The 16080-nt window shown below is 39.0% G+C and overlaps 1 protein-coding gene across 5 annotated transcripts in view; it reads right to left on the bottom strand.

Moving 5' to 3' along the window:
- Window positions 1-16080, bottom strand: part of CPED1 (cadherin like and PC-esterase domain containing 1) — a 324686-nt gene that overhangs the window by 30940 nt on the left and 277666 nt on the right. For all 5 annotated transcript variants that reach the window (XR_003034399.2, XM_005205664.5, XM_015470366.3 and 2 more), the window contains one exon: window positions 10257-10393. Coding sequence is in view for 4 of the 5 variants with exons in the window: in XM_005205664.5 (XP_005205721.1) it covers window positions 10257-10393 (137 nt within the window). In the remaining variant the exon portion in view is untranslated. The remainder of the gene's footprint in view (window positions 1-10256; window positions 10394-16080) is intronic.

Here is a 16080-nt window from a genome sequence, read left to right as displayed (position 1 = left end):
AACAAAAGCCCCGGTCCAGACGGCTTCACAGCTGAATTCTACCAAAAATTTAGAGAAGAGCTAACACCTATCCTGCTCAAACTCTTCCAGAAAATTGCAGAGGAAGGTAAACTTCCAAACTCATCCTATGAGGCCACCATCACCCTAATACCAAAACCTGACAAAGATGCCACAAAAAAAGAAAACTACAGGCCAATATCACTGATGAACATAGATGCAAAAATCCTTAACAAAATTCTAGCAATCAGAATCCAACAACACATTAAAAAGATCATACACCATGATCAAGTGGGCTTTATCCCAGGGATGCAAGGATTCTTCAATATCCGCAAATCAATCAATGTAATACACCACATTAACAAATTGAAAAATAAAAACCATATGATTATCTCAATAGACGCAGAGAAAGCCTTTGACAAAATTCAACATCCATTTATGATAAGAACTCTCCAGAAAGCAGGAATAGAAGGAACATACCTCAACATAATAAAAGCTATATATGACAAACCCACAGCAAACATTATCCTCAATGGTGAAAAATTGAAAGCATTTCCTCTAAAGTCAGGAACAAGACAGGGTGCCCACTTTCACCATTACTATTCAACATAGTTTTGGAAGTTTTGGCCACAGCAATCAGAGCAGAAAAAGAAATAAAAGGAATCCAAATTGGAAAAGAAGAAGTAAAACTCTCACTATTTGCAGATGACATGATCCTCTACATAGAAAACCCGAAAGATTCCACCAGAAAATTACTAGAAATAATCAATGACTATAGTAAAGTTGCAGGATATAAAATCAACACACAGAAATCCCTTGCATTCCTATACACTAATAATGAGAAAAGACCCTGGTTATTTTGAAGTGAATGACAATTTATTCTTTTTACTAAAAATATGCATTTTCTAAGTGAACATATATTGGCTTTTTATGTGAATTAAAAAAATCAGTCAGCAATAGCGGCAGCAATTAGATTAAATCCTTGTGTTTAAAAGCATTTTGAAAACTCATGCAAAAATAATCAGCTTAACTAACTTTACTTCTATAGAACAATGGACTAAGAGGGAAAGATTATGCATTGGCTCAATAAAGCCCATCACAAGAATAACGTTAATAATATTTTGGATTCCAGTGGCAGCTTTATTCCAAAGATTGAATGGCATTTTCCTATGCAGCGTCTCTCTTCTGGTCCTGGGGTGCAATGCAGGGAGTCTACCTCCATCAGTGCGGGCTCTGGAGAGGAGCAGAAACATCTGTGTCTCACTGTGGCATGAGAGGCTGGATCTCAGCTCGTCATCAGGAAACAAAGATGTGTTTAGAAGAGTTTTGCATCTGTTTCTATTCCCTAAACTTGACATGCAGGGTGTCACTGAAAAGTATAAGGTCTGGTGTTTTTCCTACTATTTTTCATACCGCCATGGACTATAAGACTTAGAAGCACACCTCGTTCTTAGGCTTTATTAAAGCTTGCACTTGATTTAAAAGTCTTCTTAAAAACCATGCAATGGTTTAATTATCTTTATTTTCTTTTCTAATTTCTCAACATGATATACTCTCTGCATTAGGTGACATAGGCTAGTGCTATTAACAAATAGAGCCTTGCAATGTGTAGTGGCCTAAACACTATCGACGTTTACTTCTTCAGGAAAATGGTCCAGGTGGTTCGAGGCAGGGGTATGTGTGGGGGCAGGGAGGTCCTTCAGGGTCCCAGGATGAGTAGACCTGGCCTTCCTCAGCTACAGTTTCTGAGAACTCACTGGGTGTTGACATCCAGCCGGGGGAGGAGTAAAGAGCTGCCAGGTTTCCTACGGGCCCACCCTGAGGGATGGGCCTGTCACTGCTGCCCACATACCATTGGTTAAAACCCAACCATATGGTCACACACCTGACTGCAAGGAAGACTGAGAAATGTAGTCATGCTTTGTGCCAGGAAGCGAAAGAAATGAGTATGATGAATGCCTAGCTAGTCTTTACCATATTCTCTCACATGCTAAGTGTGGGAAAAAAGAAAAACCACTAAATTCAGATTTTCCACCTGTGATTTAGCAAAAGTATGAAGTATATGGAGGGCTTCCTTTGTAGCTCAGTCAGTAAAGGACCTGCCTGCAATGCAGGAGACCCGGTTTCAATCCCTGGGTCAGGAAGATCCCCTGGAGGAGGAAATGGCAACCTACTCCAGTATTTTCACCTGGGAAATTCCATGGACAGAGGAGCCTGGAGGGCTACAGTCCATGGGGTCACAAAACAGACACAACTAAGTGACTAAGCGACAACATGAAGTATATGAAAGGCTAAACTTATCATCCATACGATGCATAGAAGGACGTCTACTCTTAGAGAAATTGGTTCTCTGGGACAAATACAAACAAGAACAATCATTTATCAGTGAAAATGCAATAAACACTTTCAGAATTCTTGATTAAAATATAAAATAAAACAATTTTCATCCCATTTTGTTTCATCATGGATAAAGGAAACTAATGGTGATGACACCCAAATATGTAAATATTTTACTCCATTGCCTCCTTTCTCCACACTCACCAATAGTAACAAGGCATAGTTAGCAAAGCGAGTTATAAAGAAACGAAGAGGGCAATGGGGCTCACTGTGACAGCTCAATAGGTAGCTTGTTGGTCTCAGATTTTTCTGATCTGTTGGAGCTGGCAAAGAAGTGGGTATATGTAGAATCAATAGATAGGGAGGTAAATCCTTGATTTAAAATAATTTTCCATCTTCCTTTCCTCTTGCATAGGTTCTACAATATTCACATAAATGGGGATATTTCTTCAGAGCCAACAAAGTGCGTGTAGATGCCAGCACAGATCTCAGCCGGTTAATAGGAACCCACTGGAACCTTCCAAGAGGGGAAATTACATAGGAGCTCCTTGTCCATTAATCCTGACAACACCTACTTACTGAGGAGCTCTCATCATGGTAAACAACGGAAATGAAAGTGAAGTGAGGCGTAGTCTTATTCGTTACATCTAATCCAGGGCCAAGCATAGCCTATACATTTAGAAAGCTCCACGGTAACTCCCATGAGCCTCATGATTGAGCACCACCACTCTCATAAGATAACTGCCAAGTGAGGTAGTGGAGGGTGAGTCAGCTCTAATATGAAGGGGAGACCAATCAGATGGCTAATGATATTTAGGGCAGGATGAAAATCAAGCTCAACAAAGCATTTCTCTATGAAATGTAATATGATTGCAATGAATGTTTTTCAATGATGCATTTTGATCAAACTAGCTATAGATGACCAACCAAAGTGCTCTTTGGGGTCAAGAACAGATGAAAATTTACGTAGAGACAAGTCACTCTAAAACACATGAAATTTGGCAAAAATGAAAACAAACAACAATATCACCTAGACATGGATTGTCTAGCTGCTTGAAACAAAGGTGACTTCTAGTCTTCTATATACAGAGGAGAGCCCTTTCCTGTGTATTGTGGGCTTTATGTGTATGCCATCCTTTCCTGTTAAGAGTCAGGTACACTCCTTTCCTTCTATTCACCTCTTTTTATTGAAACTGACAAGCAACAATGAATTGTGTAACCATAATGGAATTCACATATTAACCAGAACATACTATTATAAGTTGGGCGTACTTCAAATATGTGAACAACTTTAAGTCCAAGACAGTACTTAACTTGCAAACATTGCTTTAAAAATGTAACTTACATTTCCTGTTTTAACAGCTGAGCTTAAATGCTTTCAGTAAATATTGCCTTTTTATATTTTCCTTTCTGAATTGTACCCTTCTGTCAGGTATTTTATTACTGAGTAATAAAATTACTGAGTTTGTCAGCTGAACTACGTTTTCAACTGACAAACAAAATACAAGCTTATTTTATTCAGTTTGGTCAGATTCCTAAGTTTTTTCAGTTATAAATTTCACTATCCTCCTTCTAAACTATTTCTTATGTATTTTGCATTGTGATTACAAAACTGAGCTCTGATAAATTTTTATAAAGCTCATTTTATTCAGTTTGGTCAGACTCCTAAGTTTTTTCGGTTTAAATTTCATTATCCTCCTTCTAAACTATTTCTTATGTATTTTTTGCACTGTGATTACAAAACAATGCTCTGATAAATTTTTATAAATGTTCCATTCAAAATTTACTGAGTAAGAAAGAGGCGTGTATGTATTTAGAGATATTCGTCAGAGTACAATTTAACACATAGCCTATACTTTTTCAATGGAAATTTTGCTTTGACTCAGCACGATGGTACATCATAAAACCTATGCATATTTACAAAAGCCTACAAATTAAGTAATTCATATTTGGATAAATTTAGAGTTTAAAAGGGGTCTTATATTTACCTGCCCTCCAGACATGAACAAGTATGCCATAGAAACTGATACAAATGCTCTGAGAAGCCCTGTGTCATCTTTGTCTCAGAGACCAGCCTCCCATTCATAGAAGTAAAGGCTAATGACTGAAGTACAAAAAGTTTGGCCCCTCTTACACATGGAGTGCAGTGACATTCCCAGTCAAAGTTACAGGAAACTTGAACCACCTCTTAAACCCCAATTGATTCGTGTTTTCTTCCTTCTCCACAGGTGGGCCTCCATTTCCAAATACAGCTTTCCACTCATCAATGTAAAGCGGTAGTAAAACGATGTAAAAGGTCATAATAACAACATAAGGAAATTCAACTGAGAAAAATGAGTACTTCGAGATTTTAAAGAAAGTAGAACACTATTTGAAGGCTTAACTTTCCAGTAAGTCTCATGGGCCCAAATTCTATCTCCTTTAAATTTGGTTCTTTGGAAAAAGATAACTCAGTTTAATGTATTTCCTTAAAGGTCACCTTGATTGAAATTTAAAATAAAGTTCTGTTTTTTGTAGCACAACGTATTTGTACTACTATACATGGGAACAGTGACAGGTTGGATTCTCACTGTAAAATTTTCCATATTAATTGAAATTGAATTTTCCATATTAATCGAAAGCCTTCAAATGAGGAAGGGCACTGCAGCATTAGAAATTGCATGTCTAGGTATGTCTCCACTTTTACACAATCCAAGATGCATAAATTGGAGCAAACTGAACATGAGTAACTCAGAATCATCTCCATGTACCCTTCACCTGCTTGGTTCCTGCCCATTGTCTGTTCCCTCCATTCTCTGTTCCCTGCAGTAAGAGAAAAATCAAAGGAAGCACTAAGCTCGAGTGATATGACCCTCATTGCAGGTTCTTTTGAGAAAAATGAAGATCTTTTTTTTTCTAGTTCAATTAAACTATTTCAAAATCATGTGATTGGTAGATTGCTTATAACTACCAACACCACTCTGCCCGGGCACTTTCTCTTTCAGCAACTCTCCAAGACTCTCCCAGCCACGTCAGGCATCAGCCTCTGGGCTTTTCCCAACCTCTGCAGTGATTGTGCTATACTGTAAAGATCACTTGTCTTCTCATTTGTCTCACTCCTCTCTCATTTGTCTTCTCCTTCTAGATATCTGGCACCCGGAGAATCCTGCTGTGCACACCTAGAATAGATTCATAGCTCAACAAAAGCTAGGTGAATGAATAGACAAGGTGACAGCCCAAAAGTTAGAAAAAGTGATCTGGGCTTAACTGTGTTAAGTGATCAGCTGGATTCCACTCTGTGATAACATGTCAGGGAGAACTGAGATTGCAACGTTTCTGACCTGGGGCAGCAGAGTTACTTCAATGTCTTCAATGAATTAAAAAAGTCACTTCATTCCTGAGAGCCAGTCAGAGGCACTTACTGCTCCCTGCTGTACTTAGGCATTTGAAAGTAAATTTCTGTATAATATCACTCAAATAATATGTTTCTTTTCTTGAACGCTTGACATGGCAAAAAGTGTCCCCTACCGATCCTCCCCAAAAAGCTGAGCATTTATAAAAAATGTTTGTGTTACTTCTTTTTCTATTTTTGTAACGATATGCTTTAACATGTACTGGACTGGCCAAAAGGTTCACTTAGGTTTTTCTATAACATCTTATGGAACAGCCTATGGTAAAATCCGAACAAAATTTTTGGCCAATTCACGTATGTCTTTGAAATAGAATGGTAACTATAAAAAGTTCTAGGTAGGATAAGAAACTGTCTCAGTAATGAAAGGAAAGAGTTTCAAGATCACAGGTATATTTACATTTTACTCTGAAAGAATAAGAAATAGATGTGCAGGGACAATATTCTGTTACCAACCCCTAATCATAAGTGGAACTTTCTGCAAATAAGTGCTATTTCATACTCGTAATTGTGAATGTTGACACGACCATCTCTGTGCTGTGTGGTTTATGAGTACATAAACCTGTCTGCACATTACCAAATCCTGTGATTCGGAATACAAAATGTCTTTCTGTTTTCCCCTGCTTTTCATCTCCACTACCTCTGCCCAAGTTCTGATGTATACAGCTTTTTAAAAATACAGATTTGGGGATTTAAAAAGGTGCTCACCCATTGTAAAAATAAAGGTAATACACACATGTATCCCCTGCTTTCCAAAAGTTCAATTTATGCCACTTCTTTTCATGAAAGACCTACGTTAGTAAAGGCTTTTTCCCTAAAAGCAAAAATCCTCTTTAGGTTTCTTTTGGTGAGCAAAAACAGGTACTAACATAGGAGTTTCAGGAAAGCAAAATACTATAAATTGAACTTTCAGAAAATGGGGAGTACTCTTTGGCTTCCTCTATTTCGATTTACCAAAGACTTCATTGGAGAGCTCTACTTGTGGATAGTGGAGAAAACCTGTATGTAAAAAGGTATCTTTACACAGGTGGTGCATTGGTAAAGAATCTGCCTGCCCATGCAAGGGACGCAAGAGATGAGGGTTCAATCCCTGGGTCAGGAAGATCCCCCGGAGAAGGAAGGGGCAACGCAATCAAATAATCTTGGCTGGAAGATTCCATGGCACACATACACACACACACAACCATAATTTATTACGTGAACTGGCTTTGTGGCCATATGACCTGGGCATTCACACAGGGTCTGTGTGTATAAGGGTCCTGTACTTGCTTTCTGGCTCTGCTTTTACTTTCTCAAAATTCGTAATAATTATTGACCACAGGGTCCCATTTTTCCGTTTCGCCCCCAGCCTGGCAGTACATATGGCCAATCCTGTCACCATCCCACTCCTTCCCCACTCCCCTGCACTTACGTAATCACTCTTAAGGCTTGTTGCTTCCAGAAATTTTCTGTGTATGTAAGCGTGGAGGCATTAGGTTTTACATTGATGGAATTATGCTATACATATTCTTTACTTTCTTTGCCTTCTCAGTGTCGATGATGGAATTTTTCCATTAAGCAGCCTCTGCCTCCCTGGCATCCACACCCATTTTCTCTTCCCCACAGGCATTCTCCATACTGCTTGCGGGATGATTTTGCTAATTCTGGTTGTGCTCTTCTGATAAAAATGTACAATTCTTCCCTATTGTGTATAGAGTAAATTAGCATCCTGGTAAACAAAACAGACCAGGATACTAATTTACAAGGACCATGGACCACGGTCAGTGTGCTGGTAAATTTGAGTTTCTAAGCTTGCATGTCTGAAGGACACTTCTCGACCCAAAGAGTCACTAAGACAAGCCCTGGCTGGTCTGTGTGGGGATCCCCTGATCTGAACACATGCCTTTATTTTCAGTCTTCGTAACGCCATGTCTCTCTAACAGGTAAGAAGAAGATCTTCCCTTTTTCCTATCATTACTTTGTAGAGTTGCTAATAATTTGCCTTGAAATGATCAAAGACAGCATTGTGGTCTTCATGCTTGTGTCCTCCCGAAATTCAGTTGTTGAAACCCTAACGCCATCCCACCCTCAACAGGAGACAGTAGTAGGAGGCGGAGCCTTAGGAAGTAATCAGGTCTGTTATTGTCTAGTTGCTAAATCAGTTCCGACTCTCTGCAACCCTTTGGACTGTAGCCTGCCAGGCTCCTCTATTCGTGGGACTTTTCCAAGCAAGAATACTGGAGTGGGTTGCCATTTGCCCTTCCAGGGGATCTTCCCGACCAGGGATCGAACTCATGTCTTCTGGGTGTCCTGCACTGGCAGGCAGATTCTTTACCACTGGCCCACTGGGGAAGCCCCCTTCAGCTTTAGATGGGGCCATGAGCGTGCAGGTTTCATGGTGGGATTTGTGTCTTTATAAGAAGAAGAAAACAGTAGAGCTCTCTGTGTCTTTGTTTCTCTGTCTCTGGCTCTCTCTACTTAATGTGTTACAGTGTTAGTTGCTCAGTAGTGTCCAACTCTTTTGTAACTCTATGGACTGTAGCTCACCAGGCTCCTCTGTCCATGGAATTCTCCAGGCAAGAATCCTGGAGTGGTTTGCCATTTCCTTCTCCAGGGGATCTTCCTGACCCCTGATTCAGGGATGGAACCTGAGTCTCCTACATTGCAAACTGATTCTTTATCATCTGAGCAAGGTAGCCAACAAAAGTCCAGAAGGCCCTGATCCTGAACTTCTCAGCCTCCAGAAAAGTGAGAAATAAAAATCTATTCAAGACACTCAGGCTAGGGTATTTTAAGACTGACAGGTAAGAAGGTATTTCACTTTTTACAAAGTTGATTAATCTGCAGCATGGGATTAGATCATAAAGATTCACACCTTTTTTTTTTTTTTTTTTTTGACAGATGAAGAAAATAAGCCTGAGCAACAGTGTCCTGTCCAAAGCCATAGACTTTAGTGATGAGTTTTAACATCTACTTTCAGGTTAATATATGGTGACATCCTGGAATCTTCTTGAAAACTCTAAATTCTGAGGTCAGAATGATATTCTGAAAAGGTATGAAGAAGCTTGACTTCTGGGAACCCCTGATGGCTCAGACAGTAAAGAATCTGCCTGCAATGCAAGAGACCCAGATTCAATCCCTGGGTTGGGAAGACCTCCTGGAGAAGAAAATGGCAACCCACTTCAGTATTCTTGCCTGGAAAGTCCATGGACAGAGCAATTTGGTGGGCTATGGTCCATGGAGTCACAGTGTGAGACACGACTGAACGACTAACATTTTCACTTGGAATCTTTGTGAACACTATAAACATTTTCACTTGGAATCTTTGTGAACACTATAAATTCTGACATCAGAATGATATTCTGAAAGGGTTGAGAAGTCTGACTTCTTAAATCAACAAGTACTTTCATTGCTTCCAGTCCTACATTCCTAGGATATGAAGTTTGGATTGTCCAGATTGGTGGTGAAAACTGCCTAAATTGTGGCAGCTCACATACATGTATGATCATAGATGAATTAATCTCTCTGAACTTCAATATTCTTAAGTAGAAAGCTGCTGCACAGATTTCTGATTAGGAATAAATAAGATTTTAATGTATTCATTTACTTAACAAATATTTATTAAGTGATCATTATGTATCGAATTCTTGTCTGGAGAATTCCATGGACACAAGAGCCTGGTGGGCTACAGTCCATGCAGTTGCACTATGTCAGACACAACTGAGTAACACTTTCTTTTTCTTTATGATTCATAGAGCATCTTTAAAAAGTTGGTTTTTTAAATCAGTCTTGCCTGTGTTTGAGAGCTTACACATAGTTTGCAAGGACATGTCCATCTAATTAAAAACTACTTAAAAATCTGGAGAAGGATTACTTACTTCACATTACCCAAGCATCTCAGTCTATTCGCCCAGTTTGCAGGTCCGAGAACTCTGCTGGAATCTACCTAGTCAGAGCACTCCTAGCAAGGAGACACCACATGTCCAAGAAACCAGCTTAGAAGCCGCCCTAAAGGAAAAGCAGTCTAGCAAGGTCCACGCGAGACCTGCCCGGGGAATGTGAGAGAAGATCAGGAAGGTTAGCGTGTAAAAACAGTGTCATGCACGGGGTAAGCTGGAGCAGAAGTCTTACATGCAGAAGCATTCCACTGCCTGTGTGAGCCACAGATGGCCATTTCAGCTGCAGTGCCTTGTGAGAGCTGCCGCTGACAAGGCCAGCTGCTCGGAACCACCAACTGTCAGTTGATGTGGCCAGCTCTTACCCATGTGTGCTGAGAAAACCAGCATGGAACTGGGTCAGCACAGGACACGATTTTAATAGCCTCAATCTGTCAAGTAGACTTCTTTGGAAACAATGAAACAATTGAGCATTTTGAGCAAAAACGGTTAAGGCTCTTCTATGATAAGGCACCCATTCAAAAAGTCAAACTGCATCCAGTTAGTCCTCCTCTGCAGAGTGAAGGAGCAGGCATGGGTCTAGGAGTTAACAATGGTGTGGTTTTCAGTTCTGCAGGCGGCCTAAATGAAAAGTCTCCCCTGAAGAATCCAGAACCTACCTTCCTTCCTCCCAGGCACTGCTGGAGTTGAGGCTTAGTCACGACACCGTATTGGCAGTGGTGAGGCTGCCAAGTGATTTCTCTCCAGTCACAGGTCCTGTTGTCTGAACAGCTAAGGCAAGGCACGATCCACTGGCCTGAAATAGACAGCAAAACTTCTTTGGCTCAGTTTCTATGGGTGAAGTTACAGTTTGCACGAAAGTCTAGAATTCAGTGATGGATGGCACACCATTGCAGAAATCACAGTAAGGAGACCACACTCATATAAACCCAGGGGAACAGTGCATGGCTTCCTGCCAACCAAACAGAATCACATCAGGTAGTCATGTTCTGAAATAACACAGTTCATGCTGAAGTCAAGTATGAATTCTGTTCTGTGAAAACACATGCTTATAAAAAAATTAAAGTGTTTGGGTACTACTCAATTATTATTTATTTTCAAACAGTACATGAGGTCTTTCATAGGACTGAAGTCTATAGGGAGTCACTGACACTGACGTAGTTGGCCACACATATTTCCTAGCCTAACACATGCTTAGTTACCAATCCAACAATAGTCATATTCTCTGCTATCAAGAGCTTCAATATATATAATAAGACAGTTATTTTAATATTCTGATAATTTGCTGTTTTGAAGAATAGTCTTAATTTGATATATGGCCTTTTTGCTGTGAATCTCTTCACTTCTTTCTAGCTCTGTTGCCTTAATTTTTTCATCTGTTAGAAGTGGAGTGTACTATTCTTCTTACATGATTGGTATGAGGATTTAATGGGATTATATAGTTAAAGGACCCAGCACAATTATGTATCCTACTCACCTTTGTTACTAGCTAAGTTCAGGCACAGAGTAAGGCACAAGCTTTGGTCAATGCTTATAAGATAAATGAATATCCTTAAAAAGCTGCATGTAAGATCTTTCTTATTTTATGGATAAAGTAACATGTATTCAAATGTTGCAGCTTTTAGGGTGAGTAGTCACATTAATTATTTAATAATTTATTAGAAAAATATCAAGACATAATTTGGCTTTTTAAAAACAATTTTCTTTATTTTTGGCTGTGTTGGGGCTTCCTTGTTTTGTTGGCTTTTCTCTGGTCGTGGTGCCTGGGTCTCTCATTGTGGTAGCTTCTCTTGTTGTGGAGTGAGGGCTTTAGGACAAACAGACTTCTGTCGTTTCAGCTCTTGGGCTCTAGTGGCACAGACTCAATAGTTGTTGCGCTCGGGCTTAGTTGCCCCGCAGCGTGTAGGATCTTCCCAGACCAGGGATCGAACCTGTGTCTCCTGCATTGAAGGAGCCACTGAGCCACCAGGGAAGCCCCTGGATTTCAATTTTTGTTTTCTCCTATTCATCTTTTCAGAAATGGAGACTGAATCAGCATGTTAAATACAGAGCAGTTATTTGTATTTTCTGTGGCGAATATCTTGACGTCTCCAGCAAACATCCGCTGTACCCCAAAGATCTCGCTGATGTTACCGCTTCACGTTTCTCTTCAAAATATGGAGGAGCTAAATATTCCCGGCTACTTTTTGAGTTACAAAGGAAAGTTTTAAACAAGTTTATCCCTTCTGGCTTTGATTTGTGGTTCTGCTAACAAAAGTATCTGGTGTGACGTTAATTTTGCGTGCATACTAGTCACTTCAGTCGTGTCCAACTCTTTGCAACCTCATGGACCATAGCCCGCCAGGCTCCTCTGTCCATAGCATTTTCTCAGCAAGAATACTGGAGTGGGTTGCCATGCCCTCCTCCAGGGTATTTTCCTGACCCAGGGACTGAAACCCACATCTCCAGCACTGCAGGCGGATTCTTTACTGTTCAGCCACCAGGGAAGCCTGTGACATTAATTTTAGAGGGAAGAATTTCTATTTTCAGGGGATGGTAAAATACACTTTGCATTTCATAACTCAGGAATGTCAGAATTGTGTATGTGAGTTTTTGTGTGGGTGGAAATAGTTACAAATAATAAAATACAGAAACAGATCTAGTTTATGGCTCTTACTGGTGGATCCCAGAAAGGGAAAAAGCATGTGTATATTAAGAAAGAGAAACTGGGAGAGACAGAAGAAAATAGAAGGGAAAGGAGATGAGAACAGCATGCCTTCCAAGGAAGAGAAGGAAACATACAGCAGAACTGCTTTGGGGCAAATTGTGTCAACAGGAGCAGGAAGTTGAAATACAGGACATCCAAAAGCAATGTGGACTTATTTATTCCTCTCACCATAAATTTTTTTCTTTGCTTTGATTTTTAAACTTAATGAGAATTCCAGAAAACTGCCTCATTCAAAGTCCACCCATTAAGTAACATCTCCAAAATTTCAGGTCTGGTGAATGACCTTCCATTTCTCTATATACATATCACTGTCTAGCTAGTAGGATTTTAATTCAATACATTATTGATGTATCTACCCTCTTAGGTATTAGGCATTCTTGTTGGTAAAATAAGATAATGAAATAGTTATCTAAAAAGAAATAGTTATTAAATATTACTAAAAAAGAAATAGTCAACATTTTTATAGCACCTCTCAGATGTTGGATATTCTGAGCACTTAAATACATTAATTTATTTAGTCTCAGAACCACCCTATTATTATCCCCATTGCATTATTAACTGGGGCTCAGAAAGGTTAAGTAACTTGTCCAAGATCTTTTAGCTAGGAGGTGGCTATATATTAACTTAAAATATACAGGATTGGAGCTGAAGACTGTCCCAGAGTCCATGCTCTTAACTATAATGTGAAACTTCAAAAATCATAATCAGGTGAAGGGTTAAATTACATGTATAAAATTGCCATTTATACATGTCAAAAGCTTAAGAATAGGTAATTCATAATTGAGTAAAACGAGTGGAACTCAAAGATCTTGGGCTTTGGAGACAGACACACCTGAGCTCTGCCTCCATGGAGCTCCGTAGACCTCAGTGCAGTACATTAAAGCATCTGAGGACTTCCCTGGTGGCTCAGTGGTAAAGAATCAGCCTGCCAATTCAGGAGACACAGGTTCAATCCCTGGTCCGGGAAGATCCCACTTGACGTGGCACAACTAAGCCCATGTGCCACAACTACTAAGCCTGTGCTCAGAGCCCACGAGCTGCAACCACTAGAAGCCCGGCAGCCCTAGAGCCTGTGCCCTGCAACAAGAGAGGCCACCGCAGTGGGAGGCCAACATATCAAAAAGTAGAGAGTAGTCCCCGCTGACCGCAACTAGAGAAGAGCCCGTGCAGCAAAGAAGACCCAACACAGCCAAAAATAAATAAAATTTTTTTAAAAGTCAGCTGGAAAAGTTTTAAAAATCCTCACGCCCAGCCTGTGCCCTAGACGGATTACATCAGAACCACTGGATGTGGAACTCAGGCATCAGTGTATTTTTAAAAGCTTTTTAGGTGATTCCAATATGCAGTCAAGGTTGAGGACCATTGTTTATCTTGGAAAAATTACTTAATCTTTTCATGATTACACTTACTTCTCTATACGAAAAATATGTGTAGCATCTGCCACAGCGCCTTTACACTAGATGTTGATGAATATATTTCCTGCCCTCACCCCACTTCACCCTAAGCAAACCATGGCAGTTTAGAATAAAGACAGCATGGGAGTCAGAGTTGTCTGGCAGGTTCCATGGGAGCAGATAAGATGTGAGGAGGTATTTGTGAATAGATAAGATTCAGAGAGGTACAATGGGTGATTTTAAGTGGAGAGACAGACCTGACTGTAGTGAGACTGAGGAAGTGACTGTTGTCCATGACAGATTGTGTATACTGGGGAGAAAAAGAAGGTCTGCTTAGTGAAAGGGGTTTCCAAAGTTTGCAGATGTAGAGAATAGTATTAATACTAAAAGCTACAGCACCAAACATTTGGGAGTGGTGTTGGGTTGTGGATGGCAAAATGAAGACTGTTTTCAAAAGTGTTTGTTTCTCCATCCAATTCTCTTTTATAATTCTTCTGTGGTTTTCATTCAGAATATTCTAATTCTGATTTTGCCCTGATATACAGAATTTGTAATCAATAATCCACTTCCTTCACATATTTGTTTGGCTCCTAATACAATTTGAATTAGACATGGCCTTCAGTTTATCCCTCGTTGAAGAATTCCTCAAGAAAATCTCCTTCTGAAAAAGTCTTTTTTTTTTTTTTTTCATAGAGATTTTGTGGGTTGTGGATGCAGTTGGAAGGGGCCTGGGATCACCTCTTTTCCATCCTTTTCTTTTAAAGTGAAGATAACTGAGACCTAAGATGTTAAATAATGGAAGTAGGATCATGTCAACGACAGGGCTGGACCAGAATTGAAGTCTCAGAGTCTCCAAAGTGCTGATCTATTCATCATGTTAGGTTAGAGCAGCACAAAATCATCAGTCGAAAATGCAATATGGCTCAGCAATCTCTCTGGTAGCACTGACAGAAAAGCCACAAACAGGTTGTCATAATACATGTATTTTTATTTTTAAAAGCTGAATTTGCTCAGTGGGTTCATGTATTCAGAGACTGTTTTTAAATAGATTATTATTTTTTTTTCATAAGATGGTGGCATGTTGGGGACACACATGTGTTTCTGCCAATGATATATTATTTAATAATACTTTGAAAGGCTCAGTTTTCCTCAGAACCTTGAGTTTCTAACAGCATGTGTATCCTCTTTGCCCAAACACTGTCTCCCCCGATAAATTTGTTGACAGCTAATTTTTCACAAACTGAGATCTTTGGCCATTTGCTGCTAAGGCTGAAGAAACGTGACCAATTGCATGCACAAAGATCCTAATATGGGTACCATTACTTTGTGAGCATAAAATCACATGCACATAAAAAAGATGCCTGACTGGGTCTCTGAAAATTCAGCCCCAGTGGTTCATATGACCATGTATTGATAGTCATCACTCTTTGCAGTTTTGTATTGCTTAACAATGCTTTTTTATTGTGAGTTAGTAATACTACTTGAAATAGACATCTGTATAACATCTGCAGGACTGGGATTTCTTGACATTTTAAATGATTCCAGCTCACTAAAAATTGTCAAAAAGGAGGGCATACATTCTATGTTATATATTTAAACAATGAATGAATCAAAGCTGTGATTCTGAAATAAAATATGACATATGTCATAGGGAATAACATTCTGAAGAATGAAACTACCTTTGGGGAGAAGTTATTTAATTTATCATTATAGCTTTATATTTAATGCAAGTTAGATTTCAGCCATTTATGTGAATTGAATTGGGGGATATAATGGAGAAAAGAAGTTAAACTTTGTGATTTAGTAAGACGTAAAATCATATAAACAATAGCACTAATTCCTGACTCTATAATGCTATAAAACAAGGAAGTTTTTAATTGAGAAGAAAAAAAAATCTATATTTTCAATATTATTAGAATTATTAAAGTATAAGTTGCTATATTTCCTTCCAAAAAGATATGATAAAAGTTTTTGTTTATATATTATAAAATATAATCTAAACCATTTTCTTTAAAGGTAATTCTCATTCAGTGACCATATAAACTTCTGTCTGCAAATTAGAAGAATTATTTTTTTCTTTCCTGGGTAAAATATTTTATTCTTAGGTTGTATTTTATAGTTAAATTATTTTCAAAATTCAACTTAATAAAAAAGTCATTCAAAATTATATTAGCTGGTGTTATTAAAAGAACATTTTTCAAAGAGAAAAAAAATGGATCCAATTCTGGCAGATAACTGTAATGTGCTCTGAAAATAAGGTTTGGGGACCATTCTATGACCTTATAAGCTAAATCTAGAGCACCCAAAATAAACATCCTTCAGTGTCTAGTGTGACAACTTCTTTCAACAGAGGGGAGTCCTACCATTAAATCATCTCCAGGA

This window comes from Bos taurus, chromosome 4, assembly GCF_002263795.3.
Source record: "Bos taurus isolate L1 Dominette 01449 registration number 42190680 breed Hereford chromosome 4, ARS-UCD2.0, whole genome shotgun sequence".
In the NCBI taxonomy this organism is placed as follows: Eukaryota; Metazoa; Chordata; class Mammalia; order Artiodactyla; family Bovidae; genus Bos; species Bos taurus.
This window is presented reverse-complemented; position numbering and strand designations above follow the sequence as displayed.